Raw genomic sequence first — 24,047 nt, 5'->3', positions numbered from 1 at the left:
ATGTGAAACTTTTCTTCTTCTTCTGTGTGTGTGTGTGTGTGTGTGTGTGTGTGTGTGTGTGTGTGTGTGTGTGTGTGTGTGTGTGTGTGTGTGTGTGTGTGTGTGTGTGTGTGTGTGTGTGTGTGTGTGTGTGTGTGTGTGTGTGTGTGTTTCTGTAGGTGAACGGAGGAGAAAGTCAGTGTGTGTGCGTAAGAGCGATCACCTTGAGGTATCAGACCAACGCTGTGAGGATTTACCTCGTCCTGTTGCTGCTGCTGAGCCCTGCAACACTGACTGTGAAGTCAGGTGCGCATTACTCCACACATACACACACACACACACACACACGCACACACACACACACAGTATCAATTCCTGCACAGCGCAATCAGCTAAACATTTGTCCTGCATCTCCCCTCTCACAGTTGGCATCTTGCTGGAAAGAGCGAGTGTTCTGCTAAATGTGGTCCAGGCTACCGCAGCCTGGATGTCCAGTGCATGAAGTACAGCCTGATGAAGAGACAGAGTGAGAGGATGGAGGCCAGCATGTGTGGAGCTGCTGCAAAACCTCAGACCCGAGAGACCTGCCATGGGGACTGTCAGCTGAAGAACTGGCAGTACAGCGCCTGGTCACAGGTACAGTCAATGGAGGATTCACACCAAAAGGACCATTTGAAAGGAAACACGAGAAAGATGCAAATATGAGACTCTGGGCTTGAGTTATGGAACTTTATGCAACCATTATTTCTGATTTGCATTAGAAATTCATTCACATTATTATATCATGTTTAAAGAGATAAAGACAGAGCACAGTGGTCATATGAAGAAACTATATTAATTATCCTATTGCCATCTCACAAGATAGAAGTCATTTCCAGTTTTTCATTCATTTGTTTGATGATTTGTTTCCATGTTTTGATACATTTGTGCACAGGTGAAACATGTATATATACAAAAAGCCAGCACTGCTGACTGAAATTTATTAGAAAACAACTTGTTTTTAACGGTCCCACAATTCACACGACTAGAATTTCCTTGTTGGATTGAAATATATCGCACTTAAGCATATTTTTAGAGAGATACTTTTGATGCAGAGCAAAGATAACCCATCATCCACAAGGCAAATCACTACCACATAAGAAGTACCTATATATCTATGTATTTAATAAATGCTTTGTGTTAATACCTTATGTGGAATGGTAAAGGTTGGCCTGTTGAGCTATTTGTTTTTTATCTTGTGCAAAACAAATTAAGCAAAACATGAGAAGTAACTGTATCCCTTGCTGACGAAACATCATTTGGAGTACTCAATGTAGTCAAACATGGCTTTGATGTCTATAAATATAAATTTCTAGGGTTCTATAAGAAATAGATGAAAACACATGACTGCATGGGCAAAGAATGGCTGATTAATTCTTTTGTACAGTGCTCCAAGACATGTGGACGTGGGAGCCGGAGCAGAGAGTCTTACTGCATGAACAACCTGGGCAGACGGCTGATAGACCGCGAGTGCAATGAATACCAGAGGGTGGTAACTGAGACGTGCAGCGAGCAGCCCTGTCCGAAGTGGACCATCAGCGAGTGGAGCGAGGTGGGCCTGGTCACTATATCATATCATGAGAATAGAGAATAAAATGTTAACTCAAGGTCAATGGTCCAAATGTTGGACAAGAGGACAGGTCAGCTCAGCAACGTTGCATGCATGAAGTGAGAAAAAGAGAGACAAGACAAAAAACACATCAGAAACACAACTACAGTATTACATACATAGTGACAAGTGTATACTACATATGTTTACATGGATAGCTCTTGTTAGCTCCCGTTAGCTCTTGTTGTAAGATTGGGGTTTCTGGTTTTAAATATGAGCGTGGAAGCCATTTTTTACTTTCGCAGCTATAATTGATTTTTCTCTCTCCTTCTCCCACCGTTACCCCCACACCCTCATCCCTCTCCCAGTGCCTGGTGACCTGTGGGAAAGGGATGAGACACAGGCAAGTGTCCTGCACCACAGGCGCCGGGGACGAGAAGCTGAGCGAGCACTTCTGTGACCCGTCCACCAAACCGCAAGCTGTGGGGAGCTGCGAGCTGCCCGAGTGTGCGTCCTGGCAGGTCGGCGTCTGGGGAGCGGTGAGTCCTGCAGACACGCACACACACACACACACACTTGCACAAACACACAGATAAGACATAGACGCAAGGTGACTTGGTGCTGTGTTTGACCAAGGAAATGGGTTTCATGTGTGGCTGGCTGTCTTGGACTGTTTGACTCGGATCTTTTACATTGAGTGTGTGTGGGTGTGTGTGTGAGTGTGTGAGTGTGTGTGGTCACCAAGAGAGAATGCGGTGTGTAGGAGAGACAGCGTATATTTCAAGTGTGTGTCTGAGCGTGGAACCTGATACAGCAGCGAGTTACAGAGGAGTGTGCCCTGACTCCAGCTGCCATTTCCTCCACGGTGCTTTCACTTTGCCCTCATATCCTGTCAGACTAAACCTGATCCACAGTGTGCGCACACACACACACACACACACACACACACACACACACCCCACACACACACACACACACACACACACACACACACAGCAACACACACACACACACACACACAGCAACACACCCTCGCATTCATTCTACAGCACATAGGTTTTCAGCTGTTTATAGATGAAGCACTGTTAAGATAAAGCACGAACTTGAATGAACCTTGTAAGTAAAGGTGTCCCGGGCTGTTCATACTTTACACACGTAGATCTAATGCCCTCCCACACGTGTTTGTATGAAGTCAGATAGTAATATTTACAGAGCTGGGATGAATCGGCTGGTTAATGCCTGTGTAATTATAATTTGCTGCTCAAATAAACCTATCCTGTGGCGCTTCCTATGCTCTCGTGTTGTAACTAAACGTGCTCGGATCAACTCATATGTGAGTTAGGAACTAGGTTAAGGGTCGAGTTGAGAGTATGGGTGTGTGTGTGAATGTATTTGTGCGTGCATGTGTGTGTGTGCATGTCGGCGTCTTACTCAGGCTCTGCTGAGCTGGACCTTGACAGAGGCCCCGTCTAAGATATCAACCTTGACATACTTAGATAGAGTTTGAGATATCTTGCGCTTGACTGGGCCTCTCTCTTTGTGTCTGTGTGTGTGTGTGTGATTTTGCCTTTCAGTGTGCGGTGACCTGTGGCCATGGCTACCAGATGAGGGCGGTGAGGTGTGTGTCGGGGAACTACGGCAACACAGTGGATGACAGAGAGTGCAACGCTGCAGCGAGGCCCAGAGACAGTCAGGTAAGTGAGACAGTAAGGACAAAAGGCAAAAGTTACTAACTTAAAATAGACACTATCAGAAGACTGTAAATCTATGAATAAAAAAGGAAAGAAGGAAAATACAAGAAATCCTAGAAATCATGGAATAATGACATCATTCATGAAAGCATAAGCAGTTCCTTTAAAATGGCAAAATAAAACTTCCTTAGATAAAGAGGGGATAATCTAAGGTCAAGAGTTAACATTGATAAAGTGCCTCATCAATGTTTTTTTTTAGAAATGGCCAATTATTCTTATATATCGAGATGGATATGTTTCTGAGATATGGAGAACATTGGTTTAAAGTGAACTGCAGTTTACAATAAACAGGACCAACTTAAAAATATGCCATAAAGAACTGCTGATTATTATTGTGAATCCTTCAACTGTACATACCAGCTACAGATCAGTGATCAGTCAAGGAACTGAGGGATTCTGGTTTCACACTCAGCAGCAACAAAGCAATGTTGGTATTTATTTGTAGTTGTGATTCAAAATACATGTGAATATATTGCCTTTAAGTCCAATATCCCCCCCTTCTTTAAGTTCTGTGTTTGATCTCGACCAACTGCTGAGGGAATCCCAGAGCACTGATGAATACTCCAGTATGATCACTGGCTCGTTGATAACTGTGTTTATGAAAACCTTTGCTTTGAGTGTCATGTCCTATTTAGGGGTGGCTGAGACACAACATGAAGGAGCCTCATGCTGCTCAAGGTCCAGGAAAGCTCGGAAGTCAGATTCTGAGCTGATGATTGTTGTGTTTATGTACGATATAATATAGAAAAAGAGAAAGACGGAGCTGGCTGTGCCATTAGGCCAAAAATAACAAACGCAACGGACCTTAACTTACCCTCCCTGATATAATAAACAAGAGAACACATGTTTAACTCAAGAGGAAGCCCACCCCTAATGACTCTAAAGATTTAGTTACCATCAGCACAGCAAGACTGGGCGAAACAGAGGTTTTGCCTCCCGTGCTGCGTGGAGCCATCTTCTCTCTTTAAACTGACTGCATCATCTTGATAAGAGCCAACTACTGCAGGTCTTCAGCTGGGTAACCAATCACCTCCATGCAACCTCACACTTTACACACCTAGCTTTATTCACACTGATGGAAGAGACCAACGCGGTGACAGCAGCTACCTACCTATTGGAATAATTAGAGCTGCAAGAATGAACAGTAAAGTTGTCGGCCAGAAAACTAAAATAATGAAAAGCTCAAATGTTTCATAGATCTTAAGGGAACTATAAAGTCACGCACTAATTCTCCTCACTATGAGTATCCCCTTTCATATAATATGTTTGATGCCTTTTTAATGTAAAAATATATTGGCTGGTAAAGCTTTGAACCTCACTTGTTAAATTATTACCCCTTCCACGGAGGTTATGTTTCAGTGCTGTTTGTTAGTCTGTTTGTCAGCAGCATTACTCAAAAAGAAAGAATTACACTTTGGCATGGATCTTGATTAACTGGCGGATCCAGGAATTTATTTATCTTTTTCTTTCACATGGAATAGGGCGTTAGCCTTAGTGAAAGTATATCTTCTAGTTTCTGTGAGGGTTAGAGATTTGAACTTGACGCCCTCTACTGAGAGTTTGGTGAGCCAGACAGCTGCAGGAAATGATGCGGTTTAGATGATGAGGATGTCAAGCAGAGCCATCTCATTGTCTCTCACCTCCCATTCATTGTAAGCAATGACTTGAACCGGGCATCGCACGTCTACAATCAAGCATGATTCAGCAAGGATCACTCAAATCTTTGTTTTCCGGAGAAACAGCCTAAGATTTTTCCAGTTGTTGATGTTTAAGTGTGGGATGGCTCTTATCAGTCATCTGCTGATGGTTTCTCTCTGTGACAACACCCTTAAATCAAAGTTATGACCTTCACTACAAACTTCAATGAAGCAAAGGTTGTGACCTGGTTAGCATCATCAGCAGCCTCTTTATATGTTTACCTGCTCTGCTCCCCTTTGACCCAAAGTCCAAGTTCGTGTCAGGGAGGACAAAGACCATACGGCTGCAGTGCACTTTGCCTGAGTGGTTTAAGTGTGTTGCTGAAGGGTTTTGAGACACTGATGGGCACTGAAGGCAGACAGTGTTGAACTGATGACCTTTCAGACTCCAGATAAGTGATCCGTTTGGCTGCTGGAATTGAGGTCACCTACCATATTGATAGATGTTAGGCACATTGTTGGGCATTACAAATTCTGAACTTGAAATCAACAAGTCCTGCTGAACGCGCTCTTGAATAAAGATAGGATTAAAATAACAGCCATGTTTTTGTGGCACAGTTATCTTCCACTGCTTCAGTCTATTGCTGAATAGTTCACACAGGACTTAAAGCTCATTATATTGTGTTTGCATGTTTGCATTTGTAGGACTGTGAGATGCCGGCATGTCCTTGGACCTCTTCGGCACAAAGCACACCTCGACCTGACAACACAGCTCAGCTCCTGACTCAGTGGAGATATGGCTCCTGGACTGCGGTAAGGAAACACACAGGATTTACTACAGGAATTACAGTCTATAGGTTTACCCTCTGCAGTCCAGAGAATGATATATGTACAACGCAATTTTTTAATATATTGTACTGTTGCGTTCATCTTTCTGTGTGTGTATCTCGAGGGTATATGATCTGCTGAGACCTAGAGTGAAACTTACCTCTCATTAAGTTTTCATTCTTTGTCTAAGACCTCTGTCTTAGACAAAGAATGAAATGTGAGAATTTTGATCGAGCTGTTTGTGTGTTTGTGTTTGTGCGTGTTTGTGTGTGTTTAATAGAAATAGAAACCACACTCCTATAATGATGGGTCTCCTGGATGTATGTTTACAAATATATGGTTGACATATTCAACAATTTATTGTATATCCCTAAATTCCTTCAGATGGTAAATACTGTATTCATGATCCTCTTTGGCATTGTCTCTTTTACCCCCTGCTGTTACACACCCACCCACACGCACCCCCCCCACACACACACACACACAGACTCCACTGTCTGGGCTGAGAGGCCCCTCTGTCTCCCTGATACTTCTGCATTGTTACTCGTTGCAAATGAAAACCAGATTTCATCTAAACACATGTCTACGGTTTCGTAGATTGAACCCCGTCTGTCAATCTGAAAGTCGTTGTGAGCTCACATGTCAAAGAGGCCAGCAGTGTGGTCTTACACACACACACACTCACACACACAAAATACACACACCACATGAGCTATACACATGCATACATTCCCCCGGGGAGCGGAACTGCCATCGTCTTTAAAGTGTCATTGATATGAGATGGATATTACCGGGCCTGTTTGAGCTGGAGCCATTTGATTGCATTAGGTATTCATCCCTTCAGAAATGTTTGCTATGATGTCGTGTTGAGATGACACGGTGTAGTTTGACTACAAGCTGGTGAAAGGGGATCAGAGAGTCATCTCAGGACACCAGCGATAGTAGAGAAGAAAAAATGTTTAGTCCTATCAGACAAACAAACCTGAAGCCGAAGGTCTAATGCACAAACACTATTATTATTTATTGTAAGCGCTGGCGGAAAAGTTTCAAAAGTCAAGAAGGTTTAAAAGCATGAACCTTGAAACTAATTACATAATTAAGTTTATTAAAGCTGATTTATATTTTAATATATATATATCATATACTGTAGACCTATAGAAACATGTTTTACGCCCTCATTGACATTTGGGGCTGCCTAAAAGTGCTATAAAACTTGTATAACACAGCTTACATATCACTTCAAACCACTCAGCTCTGTGGTTCCTTATCTGAACAGCATGGCACCTCCTGGTAAGTCAGGAAGAGTATCACACACTTCACACGGCACTTTAAAAACCACAGTGTATGAAAATTGAAAAGGAAAATAACTGAAATTCCGCAGGACAAACATTCATGTAATCTCTGCCTGTATTTGCATGTCCTGCAGTGCTCCGTGTCTTGTGGCAAGGGGAAGCGAGAGCGTTATGTCAGCTGCAGAGATGCCCAGGGAGGAGTGGCCGGCGAATCACACTGCGCCCACCTGCCACGCCCCCCCGAGACCTCCGCCTGCTTCAGCCCCTGTGGCCAATGGCGTGCCGGGGAGTTGTCTCCTGTGAGTTAACACTATGTCTAATCAATACAGCTGTTTTCCACTACAGTGACTGGCAGTGATCAATCAGTTCATTCTGAAACGTTAAAATCGCCCTGGGCAATAACGCACTTTAGTACTGCTGTGATCTTGGACAGTTTAGTCTTGATTTGTGTGCGTCAACACACAGGGAGAGCCCAAACTCTGCAAGTTGTCACCAAACGACCAGAGGTGGGGTCGTCTAACTGGCAGTGAAGGAGCCAGGGAGGATTTACAGCGATTCTGTTCTGATCTTTTTAATCACATCTTCATGTGAAACGAAAATTATTTTAAATATAAAAGCCCAGATGAAATTTCTCTGAGGGGACAAAGTCTTAAGTCCATTAAATTCATGTCATATTAAGTTGATTTCTACTCCTGTTGTATTCACAGTTCCAGACTCATGGGGCTTCACATCATGAAACAATAGATGAAAACAACACTCCCCGGGCTTAAGGCTGATTTAGAACCTGGAAACTTGCCCACAGACAATTTATCTGAGACATAGATTGGAGAAATCTTTGGAGAAGAAGTCACAGTGTAAAGGATCAGACAGGGTCATTCAGGAATGTGATCTCAAAGATGAGGAACCCGGATTCTGACATTTAGAAAGTATAGAATCAACTCATTTTGTCGCTTAAAGGGATAGTTCACAGATTAATGAAAATTCACTCATTATCTACTCACCACTATGCCGATGCAGCACATAGCATTACTTTACTACATGGTTGCAGACTGTGTAGTCGAGACTATAACCTAAATCAGATTTCTACTTAGTTTATTTCTCAAAGTGAACTCTCAGAATCACAGGAAAACATTCATTCTGTTTCAATATTAAATTAGATTTAATTGTGTAAACTCTTTGATGCTGGTGATATGTCCTGTCCCCCTCCCTCACGTCTGTGTGTTACACCTCTCTTCCCCCCACCATAGTGTTCAGTTACATGTGGCGTGGGACAAACCACCAGACAGGTGGTCTGCTCTAACTACCACCAGCCAGTGGACCAGTCCTTCTGTGACCCGGATGAGAAGCCCGCGACAGAACAGGAGTGTACCGCAGCGCCCTGCTCCTCTACCTTCCACCGCCAGCGCATCAACAACCAGCCCTACGGATATCCACAGGACCCGGGACGCCATCCAGGGCACAGCAGCTGGAACGTGCCCTCCACAGACAACCAGTGGAGGACTGGACCCTGGGGCGCAGTATGTTTGTTCAGCATATGATCTTTGGATAAAAAGCAGGATGTAATATTTTGTGTTGCGGGAAAAACGTTTAAGAGATTTCAATCAGACTTTTTACAGCATTCACAGGAAACCAGATTTTTCTCTTAGAGCCTGATTAACTTTTATATCTGAAAAAGCCAATGATAAACGGAATTATATGATGTTTGGTGTATATAACAGACATAAGTCTATGAAATCCTGTTGTTTGTCTGTGAGTAAACACAACCTTGTGACCACTGGGAGGGTGAGGTAGCGGATGTTTTCAGTTCCCATGGCAGAGGGCCATACAGTACATGGTGAAGGACTTTACAAACAGCACCAAAGAGACAAACTGCAATACACACACTGAAGAGCGTATATAATGTGGATACATATTTTGTCAGTGCAAGTATAGACATCAGTTTAATATGCTGTAGCTATGTATCCAAAGAATCATCCGTTGAAGGTACGACCTTAATTCTTCGGCTGAAATCGATTGGGCATGAACCAACCCAAACGGATCGGAGCCATTCAGGCTTTTCATGCTCTTGGCTTTGAGTCGTGTTGGCTCAGATGCAGGCAGGATGCTATTTTCATCGGGTTCAAGTTCATCTTTGCTGTGTTTACCCATGTGTGGTAGTTTAGTTGGTTTATGCCAAGATCGGTGCAGATGAAGTTGTGTCCAATGCATGAAGTTTTATTTTGGAGTCCATTTTGCCATGAAATTCCCCCAGTGTACCCAGGCCAACATTAACACTAACACAAGAGCTATGTCCGGCCTTCAGGGGTTGAGGTGCAAAAGAGACCTGAACAGCATTTAACAGAAATCCCATGAGAGGAAGTAATAGTTGGATTGTGTGATTGTGATATTGAGCGAATCACGTGACCTAATCGCACCAAATTCCACACTGTACTTCCTTGGACCCCGAACAAACACATGCCAAGCTAAAAAGATGAACACTTCTCGAGAGCCACATACAGACAGAGATTTAGAATTAGTAGCTGTCCAGTTATATAAAAGTAAAACCCAAATGATGAATCTGCTCCCCACTCATCAATAATTGGAAAAACTTCTCAGTTCTGGGTAAAATCACAATGTTTTACCCCTAATTTTCCTGTTTTTAATTTGATACCTAATAAATCACTTAATGAGACGGCCATTGCTCCATCAACAGATGTGTTTATTTCTGTGAACTTCTAGCGATCACACTAAGGATTTCAGAGGATGATCGATGTTTTGTGTGTGTTTCCTTTTCTCCGAAATCCATGAGTAGAAAATTCTTCTGTTTTCTAAAATCCCCCCAGAAGAGGCATTCATCTCGGCACACTGTTCGTTCTCACATTCTCACATAATGAAGTGGAGTGGAAGCTGCAGTCCGGGGCTCACTCCGTGCTGTCCTCCCTCACACATACAGAGCTCTGAATGTACTCACTCCTATTGACAGTGGAGATTAGTCATTTTAATTGGATGCAGTGTGCGCCCACTGCTCCGCTCAAGGCTGTGTCGTTCAGAGATTCAGACAATCCCTCATTGGCTGATGTTTTTCCTCCTTAGGAAAACAGTTTTGAACTGTGCAGCTGGAGGTCGTCTTAGTGAGGTCAATTCAGCGTGTCAGCTTGTATAATGTCTATGTTAGTTCTAACAAACATATAGTAATGCTTTCTGGAGCTTGTAGGGAACTTTGGTCGTGTGGCAACATCGGTCATATACTACATTAGGTGTACCCAGGTGTTTCCCAGTGGTTTTCAATTTTTCAGGCTTCTTTGTGTGTTCATGTGTTGTAGCCCTCATTGACACACATGTGTGTGCTCTGCAGTGTTCCAGTACGTGTGCAGGAGGCTTCCAGAGACGAGTGGTTGTCTGTCAGGACGCTGATGGACGCAGCAACAGCTACTGTGACGAGAGAGTAAAACCTGCCGAGTCCAAGAGCTGTGACTCCGGGCCCTGCCCTCTGTGGAACTACAGTGTCTGGGGAGAGGTGAGGTCACGTTTAGAGCTCAGACACAGCTTTTTATCGTTATCTTGTGCAAGCTGAAATTAAAAAAACATGAGAGACAGCAAGGGTTAGAAACCCTCACCACCGGTAGTTGAGTCATTGGTGATAGGAACCAATCAGGATGTGAATGCAAGTGACTGCATCATCAGCTCCAAATGTTTCAATTTCTGCTTGTTCAGACTACAACGCAACCCCAACGCTTCCAAACTAAATGGGAAAAGCAGCTTTTCCAAACTTCAATTTAGGCACTCTACAATTATGGAGCGTTGTGGACGACAAGCGTAAACGTAGCAGCATTGATTCATTTAAAACTAAAATGAAGTCTGTTTGTCAGGTTAGTTAGGTCAAGGGACATTAGTCTTATAAAGTCAATGCTAATAGTCAGGAAATGCCCAGCCACGGTAATTTATAAGAATTATTATTATATAATATAATGACTTCAGATTATTAAGAATGATTTTATTTTCTAACCTCAGTGCACCCAGACCTGCGGTGGAGGAAGGAGGACTCGTCAGGTGCTGTGTCAAAGGCCCAATGGTCAGCGACTCAACAACTACAACTGTGACATCCTGGACAAGCCGACTGACATGGAGCAATGCAACCTGCAGCCCTGCCCAGGCTCCGCCTCCTGGCACCGCCGACCATGGAAGCCGGTATGATAGTGCTAACTCGTTCACCTTTGCCACTTGTCCTCCCCACCAAAGTGTGCGTCACTGTGAGTAGACATTGTGTGTGCTGAAAACGGCCTGCGTGGCGAGTGTGATTTCTTTGCCTAAAACTGTAGGTGATTCTGGAGTGAGACATGGGTATCGAGCGCTACCATTGGCTCACTCACTCCAGCCCACCCAGAGGGGCCCTGCAGGGGCGTGGTGCTGATTAGAATCAAGGAAAAAAATAAAAAAAAAGGAAAAAATACACAAAAACACAATGCTGCTCCACTCAGGGGATCATGAAAAACACATGGAACCCATTTCGAGCCAAGGCTCCAAATGAAATCCTATAAATGTGGACGGTGCTGTCTAACATCGCCATATATTCGTAGAGGCGTAACTCTGGAAAATATTTATTTCATTTATGAGGCTTGAAGTAAATGTTCTTTGTTGTTATTGCTGTCTTCACCCTGAATCTGAAGTACACAAGTGTATATTTGTGTATAAGAGTATATATAATGACCTTTATTGAACAGCAACAGATGACTGTCAGTGTATTTTGTATATGTATCTTTGTACAGTATGATTTTGTTTTTCAAGTAGCCGTACTGAATATTATATTTAATTTTTTCTTTGCTGGTGCTCTTGGTCAGACCTCTCGTGTCTTTATGAGATAATACAGTTTGTACAGAGGAAAATATTTTCAGATCATGTTTCATGCGTATTTTTTACAATGTTTTTATTTTTACCTAATACAGTTTCACATATTTGATATGTATAAATTATGTTAAAACATCTACACTGTCACAGTAGCCAAGTAAACTATGAAATAAAAGATTCAGATTAAACTTTATCCAAAATGAAATTAATAGCTAGTGTCTTGAAATATCTAAAAGTTAAACATTATAGGAAATAAAATTCATTAAACATTAACTGAATAAAGCATATCGTCTGGTTTATGGTCACAATAAAACAGGCATAATTGTTGATAATCTACACTGTAGTTTCCATTCAAGGATATTTTTAATTCACCTGCTTTTTTACTTTACATACAAAGAAGCATCTTAATGTGTCGACTGAAGCAGTGGATCCCAACATCCTGTCTGCGAATGGGAGCCAGACTGTCATTATGATAAGGCACTGTAATAGTTTACATTAAATAATGGTGCGTTACTGGTATTGTGAAGACGGAGGTTCATCATATCTTCAGGCTGAGAAAGAACTCATGAATATCAGGCAGCAGCAGCAGTGCAGCTTATTGCACATGGAACCGTCAGTGCAGTGAAAATCGTTGAGCCGTTCCTACTCACCTTGGATCAGTGTCCATAACACAAACACAAGCACACAGATACCTCCTCTTTATAAAGTTATAGTCATTTGTTGCTGTGTCTCTTTATTCCTCTGGCCAGTTTTTTTTGTTTTTTTTTGTATTTCTGAAGGATTTTCTTTTTCAGATGAAACTTATTTATTTGTTTAAAAAGAGATTATTAGTTGCTCAGCTCCAATGTTGTTCTTCCAGTTTGGACTGATGAAACCACTTTACCTGAATTATATGTCATGATACACAAATGGCACCTGAACTATTCTGGTCGGATCCTTTGGTCTCTTGCAGTCATGTGACCTGGCACCTGGGAAGCAGCTGTTGCTTAGTTATATGGAATTAACAGAAATTTCTAAACGAGTCACATACATTTCCATAATTAGTTCAGCCATGTTCCCCATTCACACTTAGAAAATAATGCATTATGATAAAAACAATCATTGCAAAATCCGCTTCTATATAGTTAATCAGCCAGTACTAAATGTGAAGAGCGGATTTTAGCTCAATATAACTCTACATGTTGAAAATAAGTTGCTCTTATTGTCTTGTTACAGCCTGAAAGAGGAATAAACACCTGCTGCATATCCTTCTTTTTTTTTGTTGCTGACCTTTACTGGCTTCACGCCCCTGCTGTGATTACTCCCAGTTCACACCCTGTTCAGACCTGGTATTAACATCTGTCCTGAGGGATTGGATCACAAGTGGTCAGCGCTAAGTGCAGCTGTGAACCAAGTGAGACCTGATTGGGTCATGAAATGCGATCGGTCCAACCACATGTGGAGGTTGAAGGTGGTCTGGGACCGATTCTTTCGCTGCGTGAATGCAAATGCATCCTGCGCCACATTTAAAGGACCGCCTCCTCAGCGGACGTCCTCTGACCCGCTCTCAATGAATCAAACTTGTTTTTTATGCTTCTCAGTGAGAATTATAAACCACATTATAAACTCCGATCAAGGCATAATGATTGATACTTTTCTTAAACTCGTTCAGCCCGCTCGCGCTTGTGCCGACACAAACACATGGAAATCGGACACATCTGTAAACTCCGACCTAATTCGACCTGCACAAACACAAACAACGTACGTGATGATTTGCATAAAGTGCGTGGAAGTGAGATCCGATCACAACAGGTCACAGGAGACACATTCAGGACCCATTTCAATACCAGGTGTGAACTGGGCCTTGGAGCTAAGCAGCTCTCGTTCAGTGCAGGACCCACAGTGCAGTGTGTTGGACGTTGAGTCAGGCCAAGTGCTGCAGTTTCCTGTGCAGCTCGGCAGATTCAGGCTCCTGCCAACAATTTACCAACAGTTTAAACGTGACATAACATAAAGTTATCATGACAAATATTTCAGGTGAAGTGTTGCACGTGAGTCTGTGTTTATGTTGGCGTCCTCTTCAGCGAGGAGGTCTGCACTCTTTGCTTCTCTCACTGTGCCGTTCGCAACCAGGATTCCACAACCAAGACTCCTCAGCCATGACAGTTTCACTCCCACTCTTCTTTTTTTTGCTCAGCATGTGGTGCAAAGTTGCCAAGCTCGAGAGGGCAACGCTACTTTATTTAGCATATTCTGGTTTGTTATTGTTCTTTTTGCTATTTATTTCATTCTCATGAAAAATACATAATATGTTGAATTAGCTTTTTTCCCCACTGTAAAGAATATTAAAGAAACGTAACTGAAATTTGTGTTGTTTGTCAATGCAATATTTTGCTGAAAAACTAAATACAGGACTGTAGTAACTGTGAGTGCTAAGAGAGAGCACATTTTATGTTCAAGGTTATGAAAACATAATGTTTCAGTAGAGAACAAGATTGTGATGAGAAGACAGAATATACAAACATGCAATAATGGTTGAAATATAAAGTTTATTGGCTTGTTAGAGAAGCAGTTTTTGTCGAGGTACAGCAGTTATCTTAGTTTACTAGAACACCACTAGACTAGTTCAATATGAGCATGCAATATGTGTACAGTACACTTACGCCGTGTATGGTGTGTAGGCGATTTACTGTAAACAACTTGTCAGAGACTTGACTCATGGGTCATTATGTGGTATTTTGGTATTTGACCCTCAATTGACTCCACTCCGTTTGGACGTCTTGTTCAGTAATCTTCACAACAGCTCAACCTCTGAGGGCTGCACTTAAACCTGTTTCTGTTGCATCTGTAGTACTTAACATACTTTGCTATAATGTAGTGTAAAAACACTGCAGGTATTTTCCCTTTTATGTGTTTCAACATTTATTGTTTGCAATCTCCCTGGAGAAAACATACTCAGGCCAAATCAAACTTTGGCACTGGGTGGCACATCTGTTTACCATTGTAATAATGGAGCGCTCTGTAATGAATTTGGCTGAAGACTGAAGACCCAGAGTATTACTTTTACTTCAGCAATCATTGGTATTAATTTATGCTGGCATGGTTGTTAAGTTGAGGAGATCATAAAGCAAAGCTCTGCCAGTATTTATATAAAAGCCCTGCCTGAATATAGATATTCATTAATATTCTACCATAATATTCTATTGTATTATAATATTAGAAGAGGTTATACTAAATGTTCTTGGTAAAAAAAGACCAGTTGAAAAGTAGTATACTCAAATATACTTAAATTAGAACATAGGTAAACCTAAAATAGACAATGTTATGAAATGTGACCATAGGAAACCTCTCATACACCAAATGCAATGAAATAGAGTTTATCCAATTTACTTCTATATTGTATTGAACTTAATTTACTGGCAAACATCAATATTAAATTTACCTCCATGCACTATAGTTCATATATTATAGAAAAAGTCCAATATCATTTTTATATTTCCAATCATTTCATAAAATTATGACTGAACACATACTCCTAAGGAAATGTCAGTTTTTTGTAGGAGCTGTTGCTCTTTTGTACTTGTTACGGTTTCAGTGGGTGTCTTACCTCGTGTAATGGCCTCTTCTCTTGGTAGAATCCCAAATATTTTATTTTCTGCTAATTACTTTTCATCATTTTTGCACCAATGTCAGTCACATCAGTTTACAGAAGTAGCTCATAAATCCTTGGAAAATATATGTCAACACAACACATACCTACATACATTCCTAGTCACGCCAACTCTTACATGAAATGAAACATTTCTTAAACCTAAATATGAAAGGGCTTTATTAATGATGGTTTGCATCCATCTTGATGATACATGTGAACACGTTGAGTCATATTTTATTTTGTATTTCACTTACATTTACACAGTTTTACAAATTTAGCATTTCAATCGTTGCTTCACTTTATTGACCACAGCCTAGGATTTCTCAAATTAGCTCCCTTCCTTTATCCCTGCATAATTTGTTATTTTGCTGTGTGTACAGGTCATTGAAACACATTTTGTCATTTGTAAAAAAGGAAAGACACAAAACAATTATCACATTTATTGCACACAATTAGAATAGCAGACACAGTTTAACATAAACCCTCCAGAATGTAAATATCATTAAGTAATGGTAATTACCCTAAAAGCCATGTCGATCTCAAATGTGTGCAGGAGCAACAATACGGCTCTGTGTGATGAATTGGCAGCCAGGGCACCATTTTAGTAATTTATGCCTGTTTGTTGCGAACAAAAACACTCGGTTTCCTGTCAGGAGAGGCTTTCCCATGGAGGGGGATCGCAGTTGAGCGTCTGTGGACTAATCATGCTGCTTCAGATGAAATCCACATGCGCAGCATTGACATACTTGACTTTGGCCTGAGGGTAGAACATTCTCCAAACCTGTCACCCCGGGGTCACCTGGTCCTGACATCATTCAGCTTGCGTTTTCCTCATCCTGCCCATATGCCAGTTGAGTTTGAGCAATTGAAGTGGTGGTTGGGAGGGCCAGCCCCTCCACCGTCCCTGGTCCTCCCTAGTATGGATCATGTCTTGGCTTAAACTTAAATCTGAGTCCAGAGATATACACACAATGGATGATTGATGTTGGTTAGAAGCCAAGCAATATGGCCCAGAGACTTTTGGACGCAAAAACAAACAGATGCTGTGAGATGTTATTTGAAAATTCAAAATATTTGGATGACAGCATGGCTTTCCCATCGGGGATGACCCTGTGTTGCAAGCCAAACAGATTTATAGCATGAAGGGAGAACACATTGCACACTGTTAAAAAGATTCTCTTGCATAGACATTGTATTCGTTGTACTTTTGAGAGCAGTTAAATTATCATATGGATGTTGTCCCTGTAGAAGTAAACTATAGAAACAAGTACTCATAATGTTCTGGATAATGGAAACTTGAAGGGAGGATTCCTTCTTGTGAGGGTAGATGCGGTTTTGTGGGCGATCTGAGTTGGGAGAGATGCAGTGAAATGAAATGAGAGGAGACAGGGCGTGAAAGTCTGGAAGCGTTTAGGATGGTCTACCCCAAACCCATCGGACGATTGGGTGCACGGCCTCACTTTGACTCAGGTAGACAGCGTCTGCTTATCCTCAACTTGTTGGTTATTATGAAGTGGTCTTGGGCCTCCAGGAGACACTCTACTGAACCATATCATACTTTACTGGGGCCTGGTCTTATTCAGGCTTATCAGGCTAATGGAGTGAAATGGGAAATGGGAGATTCAACAACTCTTTCAAAGAGTAATTTACAGAAATATGAGAAAGACGATGATCGATTGGCTGATTTGGCCCATATGAAGTAACAGGGAGGAAATGGCTCTTCCACCAAACAATGAACAGTAGTCCAAAAGTCTTGGAGCAATCTCTGGGATGTTGCAGAGTAAACGATTTATCTGTACTCGTATTGCACTGTTTGTCTTAGTTGTACACTTCACATGCAACTCTTCAGTAAGCTACCTGTCAGGTCTGTTTCTTCTCCTTCATCACCTGTGCTATCTGGGTCACTGGTCACCAGCCTTCTCCACAAAAAACAAGGAACAATCAAAGGAAATATCCATTCAGCGTTCTTGTGCACTGGAGATAATAAGAAAAACAACCTAACAATTCTTTTCACTTTCAATTAATCTGCCTTATTTTTTATTACACAAAAAACGTTGTCAAAGAGAACTGTTAAACTTGTTCAAATGAAAGGGAGGAACTGTATTACCCATAACTGACTTTTGCATTGGCTCTTCAAACTCCTAGCAGTGAACAATTGTAATGCCTCTATCTGTCTCAGGTTACCTGCCACGTTTTTCTCTTTTGCGTTTGGAATTTATGTAAAACGGTGACTCAGCAACAAGATCCTCCATATGTCGAATCTAAGGAGCTGAAAATACAACCTGTTTATAAATATTACAAAAAACACTTCTTTATTTGATTTCTCATTGATACAATGCATTTCCTTGTTTTTCCAATTGTGGCACATTTCCTTTGCCAAGACGCGCCACCACCTATAAACTAGTCCCAGATGCAGATAAAGGGATTGGGGTGGTATGGTTTAAAAAGTAAAGCCAATTTAGGTAAACTTAGGTAAAACTTTTTGGGGTAAACATGAGTGCAAGGTCAGGACCTTCCACTTCTCTGAGCTTTTCCATACTTCCCTGCTTGCAAGCTGTGGTAAACTGGTTGCTATGACAGATTAGAAAAGCAGCTGTGCAACATATAGCAGGAAGTGGGAGTTAGACAGGGATGTGTTGTGTCAAAGGTCACCGCTTTATAACTTTACGGCTGCTCTGCTGTTTGTATTTTTCAACCTCTGTCGTCAGGAATTAGAATGTTTTTTTTTCTTCTTCTAACTTAAAGGCGCTCAATCCTCATTTTTGTGTCCATCTGCAGCGGAGTACTCACATGAGCACTGCCGGATGTTTCAGTATAACGTGGTAATGGAAAAAGCTCTCAGTGGAATGTTTATACAAACGGAAAAACTTGCCTGTTTTGTCATTCCGTTTTGACATATTGCTGCTCGGTGTATCTTTTCTGAGTGGTGTTGACTTTAAAAAGGAAACTGTGTTGAAGAAACTGTATATGCTTACTCAAGCGAGTGTTTATTTAACTCTTCGGACGTGGCAAAGTCATATATACTTGGCAGGGAGTGCAGAACATGCTGTATAGCTTCCGCCGATCGGAAGATGTGCTGTCAGGAGCTGCATTGGCAGAGACAGGAAGGAAATTATTTCCATTATTTCTCATCTAATCAACTACATCTTGAGATGAATTATGTGGCAAAATCCTGTCTCCCATCTGAAATTCATCACCCGATGTTGTAACATTACTCTAACAACAAAATAAGCCTGTTTTCCATTTGAATATATTGCACTGGCGTATCCCCATTATTGATGAATTCATCCTTTGATATTTCTCAAAATGGTGAGATGTTATTGGCAAGAATTGCACGAGATGAGTGGCATATATTAATAAAAGGATTTCACGCTGGCCGTGTGCTTGGTTTCAAAAAGTCTGTGTGGCTACTCCGGCCTGATGGATAAAAAGATCTATGACTTTTGACATTCCTCTGCCCCATGACGCCGCTCTGACCAGCTGTCCTCATGCTGACAACATGTGTTGTTTTGACTTCTTACAAAACAAAAACCCTGAATGGAAAAGTAGTCTGAATGTTCCATGACTCTATCTTCCTCCCTCTCGTCTCCCCACCTCTCTGCTGATTCAAGTTTAATCAGTGCAACCAGAGAACACAGTGGGACTGGCGAAGCTGCAACAAGAGACATGACATTCTCTTCAAGCACATTCACTTCCCTTCTATCACTTGATACTTATCATTTTACCACACTTATCGTTGTTCCCAGGACAAGGTTGTCCATACAGAGACGCTTTGTGTGACGATACCGCAGCTCACAACCTTGACAACATGTTGCCTAGGGTATAATTCTACACTCCCTTCACGCAGTCGACGCTCTGCAAGTTTGTTCTTGCTCCAGGTCAGCGCCGAGCTCTTTTGAAGAGTCTATGTAACTCCAGTTACCATATGCTTGGTATTACCATCCTCTTGCATCATGAGCGTGCTGCAATGTGATTGGAATTCGACCTTGGCTCTCACATGTTAAGAAGGACATATAGAACAAAAACTCATATATGTGGAGTAAATGGCCTTTTTGGTTGTTTTCCCTTCATATTTAATAATACGTTGTTTATTTTGAGACAATCAAGAAAAAGTAATTTAGACACAAAATGACTTGGCTGTAGTCCTGTAAACAGTCATTATTGTTGTACATCATTATAGTGGCTAAAAAACATACAAACAAGTCAGTTATATAGTTAGTAAGTAAGTTACATTCTTTTTGGTGCTGATTTTGACATAAGTCTGCATTTTTCATCTTTCACATTATGATGTGTAATCAGGTTCTTTGTGATTTTCAATCCACAACATAATCCATTTTTTATCCCAAACACTGACGTCAGGTTTTATCGCCCACCTGTGTTGCTTAAGCTCTCAGCGATGAGTTTTGATCACGGAGCTCATTCACACTGGTGCCGTATTCAGCATTAACTGTTTGACTGCCACATGGTGGAGTCTCTCTCTGGGACGTCTAACAGCTTCCATGTGTCCTATTGGCTTACCTGTTCGCAGTGGGCGGGGTCATGTTGAGGTTGCCGCCTGCCAGACAAAGACAGAGGTGCTGAAAAAAGAGTCTCTGATATCAGTTTAATAGAATAAATATGTCTGTTAGAAACCATGCTGGGTTATTACATACTTAATATTGCCTACTATAATATACTGCCATATAGTACACTAAATCAGACGTCTGTTCAGGCTATTATGGGGTTTTATACTTTGCCAGAAAATCCATGAGTATGTGTCTGGTTTAACACTCAATTATGTGATTTGTTCCAGAGCTGTGAAACCCGATCGGTTCAAGAATGTTGTCCCTACTAAGATCTGCCTGTTGCTAACATATTATTTCAAATCTCAAGATTTCACAAAAGCTGTTTTATCTGGCGTGTTTTCAACTTTTGTGCAAAATTTTAAGAGACCAGGTCATTGCAACTCGTAGAAATCATGTGTAGATGAACCTCAGCGGATTATAGTAGATTTAAGCCACCTAATCATGTGAAATTAATGGCTGGGACAACGTGGGAGGGCAAATCTTTCCAGGAGTGTTTCATTTATCATGTGAGCTTTTGGTTTTATGTGCTGGTTTTCTCAGGCTTCTTTTTTGTGCCCCCAGAGGATTTTTAAACTAACATTCAGATCACTTATATCACAGAAAGACAAGAGGATAACACCTGTTTAAATCCAACATAACACACGTAAAAGCAACAAGTACATTTGATGTCAATATTATCAGTAAAAGCTCCTCACGCTATAATAATGCAGCAACTCTAAACAGAAAAAGCCGACCTCCTTATTCAACTTTGACACTCTCCAAAAAAGTAAGCGCAACTGTTTCTCTAAGTAGCAGGGAGCGAGGCAGTGAGATAGCACCGTGTCAGGCTGGGAGCAGCTGAGACTTGTGATAAGTGGAGGAGTCTTACCTGAGTGGGTGCTGCTGAGTGAAGCAGCCCAGCTGTGGCTCAGTGAAACAGAGGTCCCTGAGTCCTTGCCCTCCTCTTGCTCTCAGAGGTGAAGCTGTCCTCTGGTCCCACGCGTCGTGCCAGCTCTCCGTGCTCTCGTCTTTGGAAGCCCTGATTAACTAATGGCTGACAGATGAGGGTGCAGGGTGGAGGGAGGAGCGCGTCGCCGTAAAGCCGCGTCTATCTCTCTCTCTCTCTCTCTCTCTCTCGTGCCGTTCAAAACGCAGATACAGTTCAGCCGGGGGAGCGTAGCCCGTATGGCTGCGATCTCCTTTCTTCCTCTCCTTTTTTTTCTTTCTCTCTCTCTCTTTTTTTTTTTCTCCTCCTCATGCTTTTTACAGCAGTAAGGAGGGGCCAACCCCCCTCTCCATCACCACCACCACCCCCTCCAACATGTTTGCCTGTCTCTGCCTTTGTCTGAGGTAGAGGGAGTTCTGTTATCATTTTTGAGGGGGTGTGCAAGCGGGTTTGTGAATCTGCCACGCTCGGGACCAGTCGCTCAGGTCCGGCCTCGGCTTTGATGTTCTGTGTCAGCTGAGCCAGCCCTGTGTTTAAAATGCCTGTGTAATTACAATGTGTGTGATGCATGTGTGTGCAGTGTCAAACCACTGCCCGCACCACAGGACAGGACCAGGAGGTGGCTTTGTTTGAAGGGTTCAAATGGGTACTCCAATCTTGATCGGTAGACTTCTTTTTTTCCTTTCACGGCAACGGGAATAAAAGTCTTTGAGCTTCTGAAGAGTGAGGAAAGAAAAGACACAATTTCGCGAGACACATTCGTGAATCTAGATTATTTTTTCCGATTCCCCATCATCGTCTGTAGTATGATCGGTGCCATGAGCACACAGGAATAAAAAAAAAAAAGCGTGTTTGGTGTTACGCAACATTCTGAGATCATAATTAGAGGACAATGCAATATTATGTGTATTATCTGGACTGGAAAATACGCTAAGACAAAATGTAACTCTTCTCATCTTGTGTATTTGATTCCAGCACCCCATTTTTGGAGTGGCTTTGTACAGGGGCGCTCACTCGTCAAGCAGAAATAGCGGGCACCCTAATTGCTGTCTGGCCTCATGGGGACCATGGACTCTAGAATATTCTTCATCTGCCATCACAGGCAAAGGCCTCTCTTTCAAGGCTTTCATCAGGGTGTCTGGTTTTTATTCATTACGGGTTCTTCTTCTTCTTCTTCTTCTTCTTCTTCTTCTTCTTCTTCTTCGTTGTCGTCTCTCTCTAGCTGTCCGGCAGAATTTCTAGGTTCCTTATTGGTACCAGATGATTGTCTCGCCATGCATCCACGTTTGGCTCTGCAGCTTCTCTCTCCTGCCCCGGCCCTCTGCTGCTCGCTGCAGCTCTAAAAGTAATTCCTCTGTTTACAGGTTAAATAGTTGGCTTTATTCCATCGGCGTGCGTGTGTTTCACAAAAGGTTTTCAGTGAGATCTATTTGGGTTTGTTGAGCTGAGATTTGTATGCAGTGAGTTCAGTTGGCCATGAAATTAAACAAGGAAGCTGCTGGATTTCTTGTGTTGAGTTGTTTTTAAATCCTGAGTGTGCAGTGCTGAGGGAATTATTTATGTCCATTATGGCTGTTTGTCGGTGTTGTGTTTCAAAATGTAAAACAAAAAGAACTAGACGGTGTTTGATGTCTGGATATGCTTGAAGTACCTAGCTTATATACTTTTCTGAGATTGACCCATAAAACGTTCAATATAAATAAAAATTGAATAAACAAGTGACCGGAGCTCTGTGGCAGTGAGTGGGGGAGGGGCAGTGTGCCTCGAGCCTGCAGGCCGAATTGAACGTGTGTCTTCTTCTATCTCCTCTGATACACTACAAGCAACTGGCAGCCTGCAACCAATAATATGTGTCCCGCCAGATCCTTTTGATAATCAGGTGTTTTTATTTCAACATATCGAACTGACACAGACATTCATTGGTGTAGTGGCAACATCATTTTTTAAAGTTGCAGTTACCTTCGAAGTCAAAGCACAACATTCAATTTGTTGCTTTAATGGTTTATATCGAGCTAAATCACAGAATTTTATCTTGAAAAAGCTTTGAACTTGGGTGTGATGATCGTGTCGATGCTGAACAGACCTGAAAAACAGTTCAGTAAATCATTCAAACTTCTATGTAAACCACACTTTTCTAACTTCACTCTGCACCATAGACTGTTAATAAAAGGCTCTGCACACAAACAATACAAACATTTATATGGAGGTTATTAAAGTGTCTTTTTGGAAAAAGTGTCCTGTCTCAACACAATATACTTTATCGAAAAAAATTTAATTCTACACCTAACAAACCACATACATTTTATAAAAACAGCATTGTAACTTAGAATGTTTAAGTTTTGAATTGGATAAAACATAAGCTCAATATTCAATGCAGCATGACCCTACAGTTTTGTTTTTAAGCGTTTTACTTTTGTAATCATGAGCACGATTGGTAAAGATATAATGTTGTGAACTTCCACAGGACTTTGCTAATCTGCCCATATTTCCCCTTTTTCCCCCTCCAACACCCCCCCCTCCCTCTCGTCTTCCCTCCCCAGTGTTCAGTGACTTGCGGTCGCGGGACCAAGACGCGAGAGATAGCCTGCGTTCTCCAGAACCAAACCAAAACAGAGGAGGAGCACTGCGGCCATCTGCCTCGCCCTCGAACACAGAAGGCCTGTCGGGCACGGGGATGCCCCAGTTGGAAAGCCAATAAGTGGAGGGAGGTATGTCTGCTCTCTTCTGCCTCGGAAAAATAGCCTCTCTGGGACTTGTGATAACAGCGACTGCTGCAAGCAGCTGAGACACAAGCACAAACACGACGGACTGCTTCCCAGAGGCTGCAGATGTGGGACATGTACACACAGAGCACCTGTTCAATCATCACTCAGTTTATTCTTGTTCAAACGTGATGTGTCCTTTCCCCTAAGTGTGCACTAAACACCGCAGGCTGGATGTGCAAATCTGTTTATGTAGTGCTCAGGACATTTATATATCATTCAAAGGTTCAAACAGAATGTTGAACTCGTTTTTTTCCCTTGGAAG

General features: G+C 42.0%; 1 protein-coding gene across 1 annotated transcript in view; it reads left to right on the top strand.

Annotated features, from left to right (window-relative positions):
* LOC128443942 (A disintegrin and metalloproteinase with thrombospondin motifs 20) overlaps window positions 1-24,047 on the top strand; it is an 88,076-nt gene that overhangs the window by 49,340 nt on the left and 14,689 nt on the right. Inside the window, exons 19-29 of the mRNA XM_053426177.1 lie at window positions 159-285; window positions 405-615; window positions 1,406-1,570; window positions 1,936-2,106; window positions 3,142-3,261; window positions 5,661-5,768; window positions 7,210-7,374; window positions 8,323-8,592; window positions 10,410-10,571; window positions 11,066-11,242; window positions 23,561-23,728. Coding sequence (XP_053282152.1) covers window positions 159-285; window positions 405-615; window positions 1,406-1,570; window positions 1,936-2,106; window positions 3,142-3,261; window positions 5,661-5,768; window positions 7,210-7,374; window positions 8,323-8,592; window positions 10,410-10,571; window positions 11,066-11,242; window positions 23,561-23,728 — 1,844 coding nt within the window. The remainder of the gene's footprint in view (window positions 1-158; window positions 286-404; window positions 616-1,405; window positions 1,571-1,935; window positions 2,107-3,141; window positions 3,262-5,660; window positions 5,769-7,209; window positions 7,375-8,322; window positions 8,593-10,409; window positions 10,572-11,065; window positions 11,243-23,560; window positions 23,729-24,047) is intronic.

The sequence above is a fragment of the Pleuronectes platessa genome, chromosome 7, assembly GCF_947347685.1.
Source record: "Pleuronectes platessa chromosome 7, fPlePla1.1, whole genome shotgun sequence".
Lineage (NCBI taxonomy): Eukaryota > Metazoa > Chordata > Actinopteri > Pleuronectiformes > Pleuronectidae > Pleuronectes > Pleuronectes platessa.
This window is presented reverse-complemented; position numbering and strand designations above follow the sequence as displayed.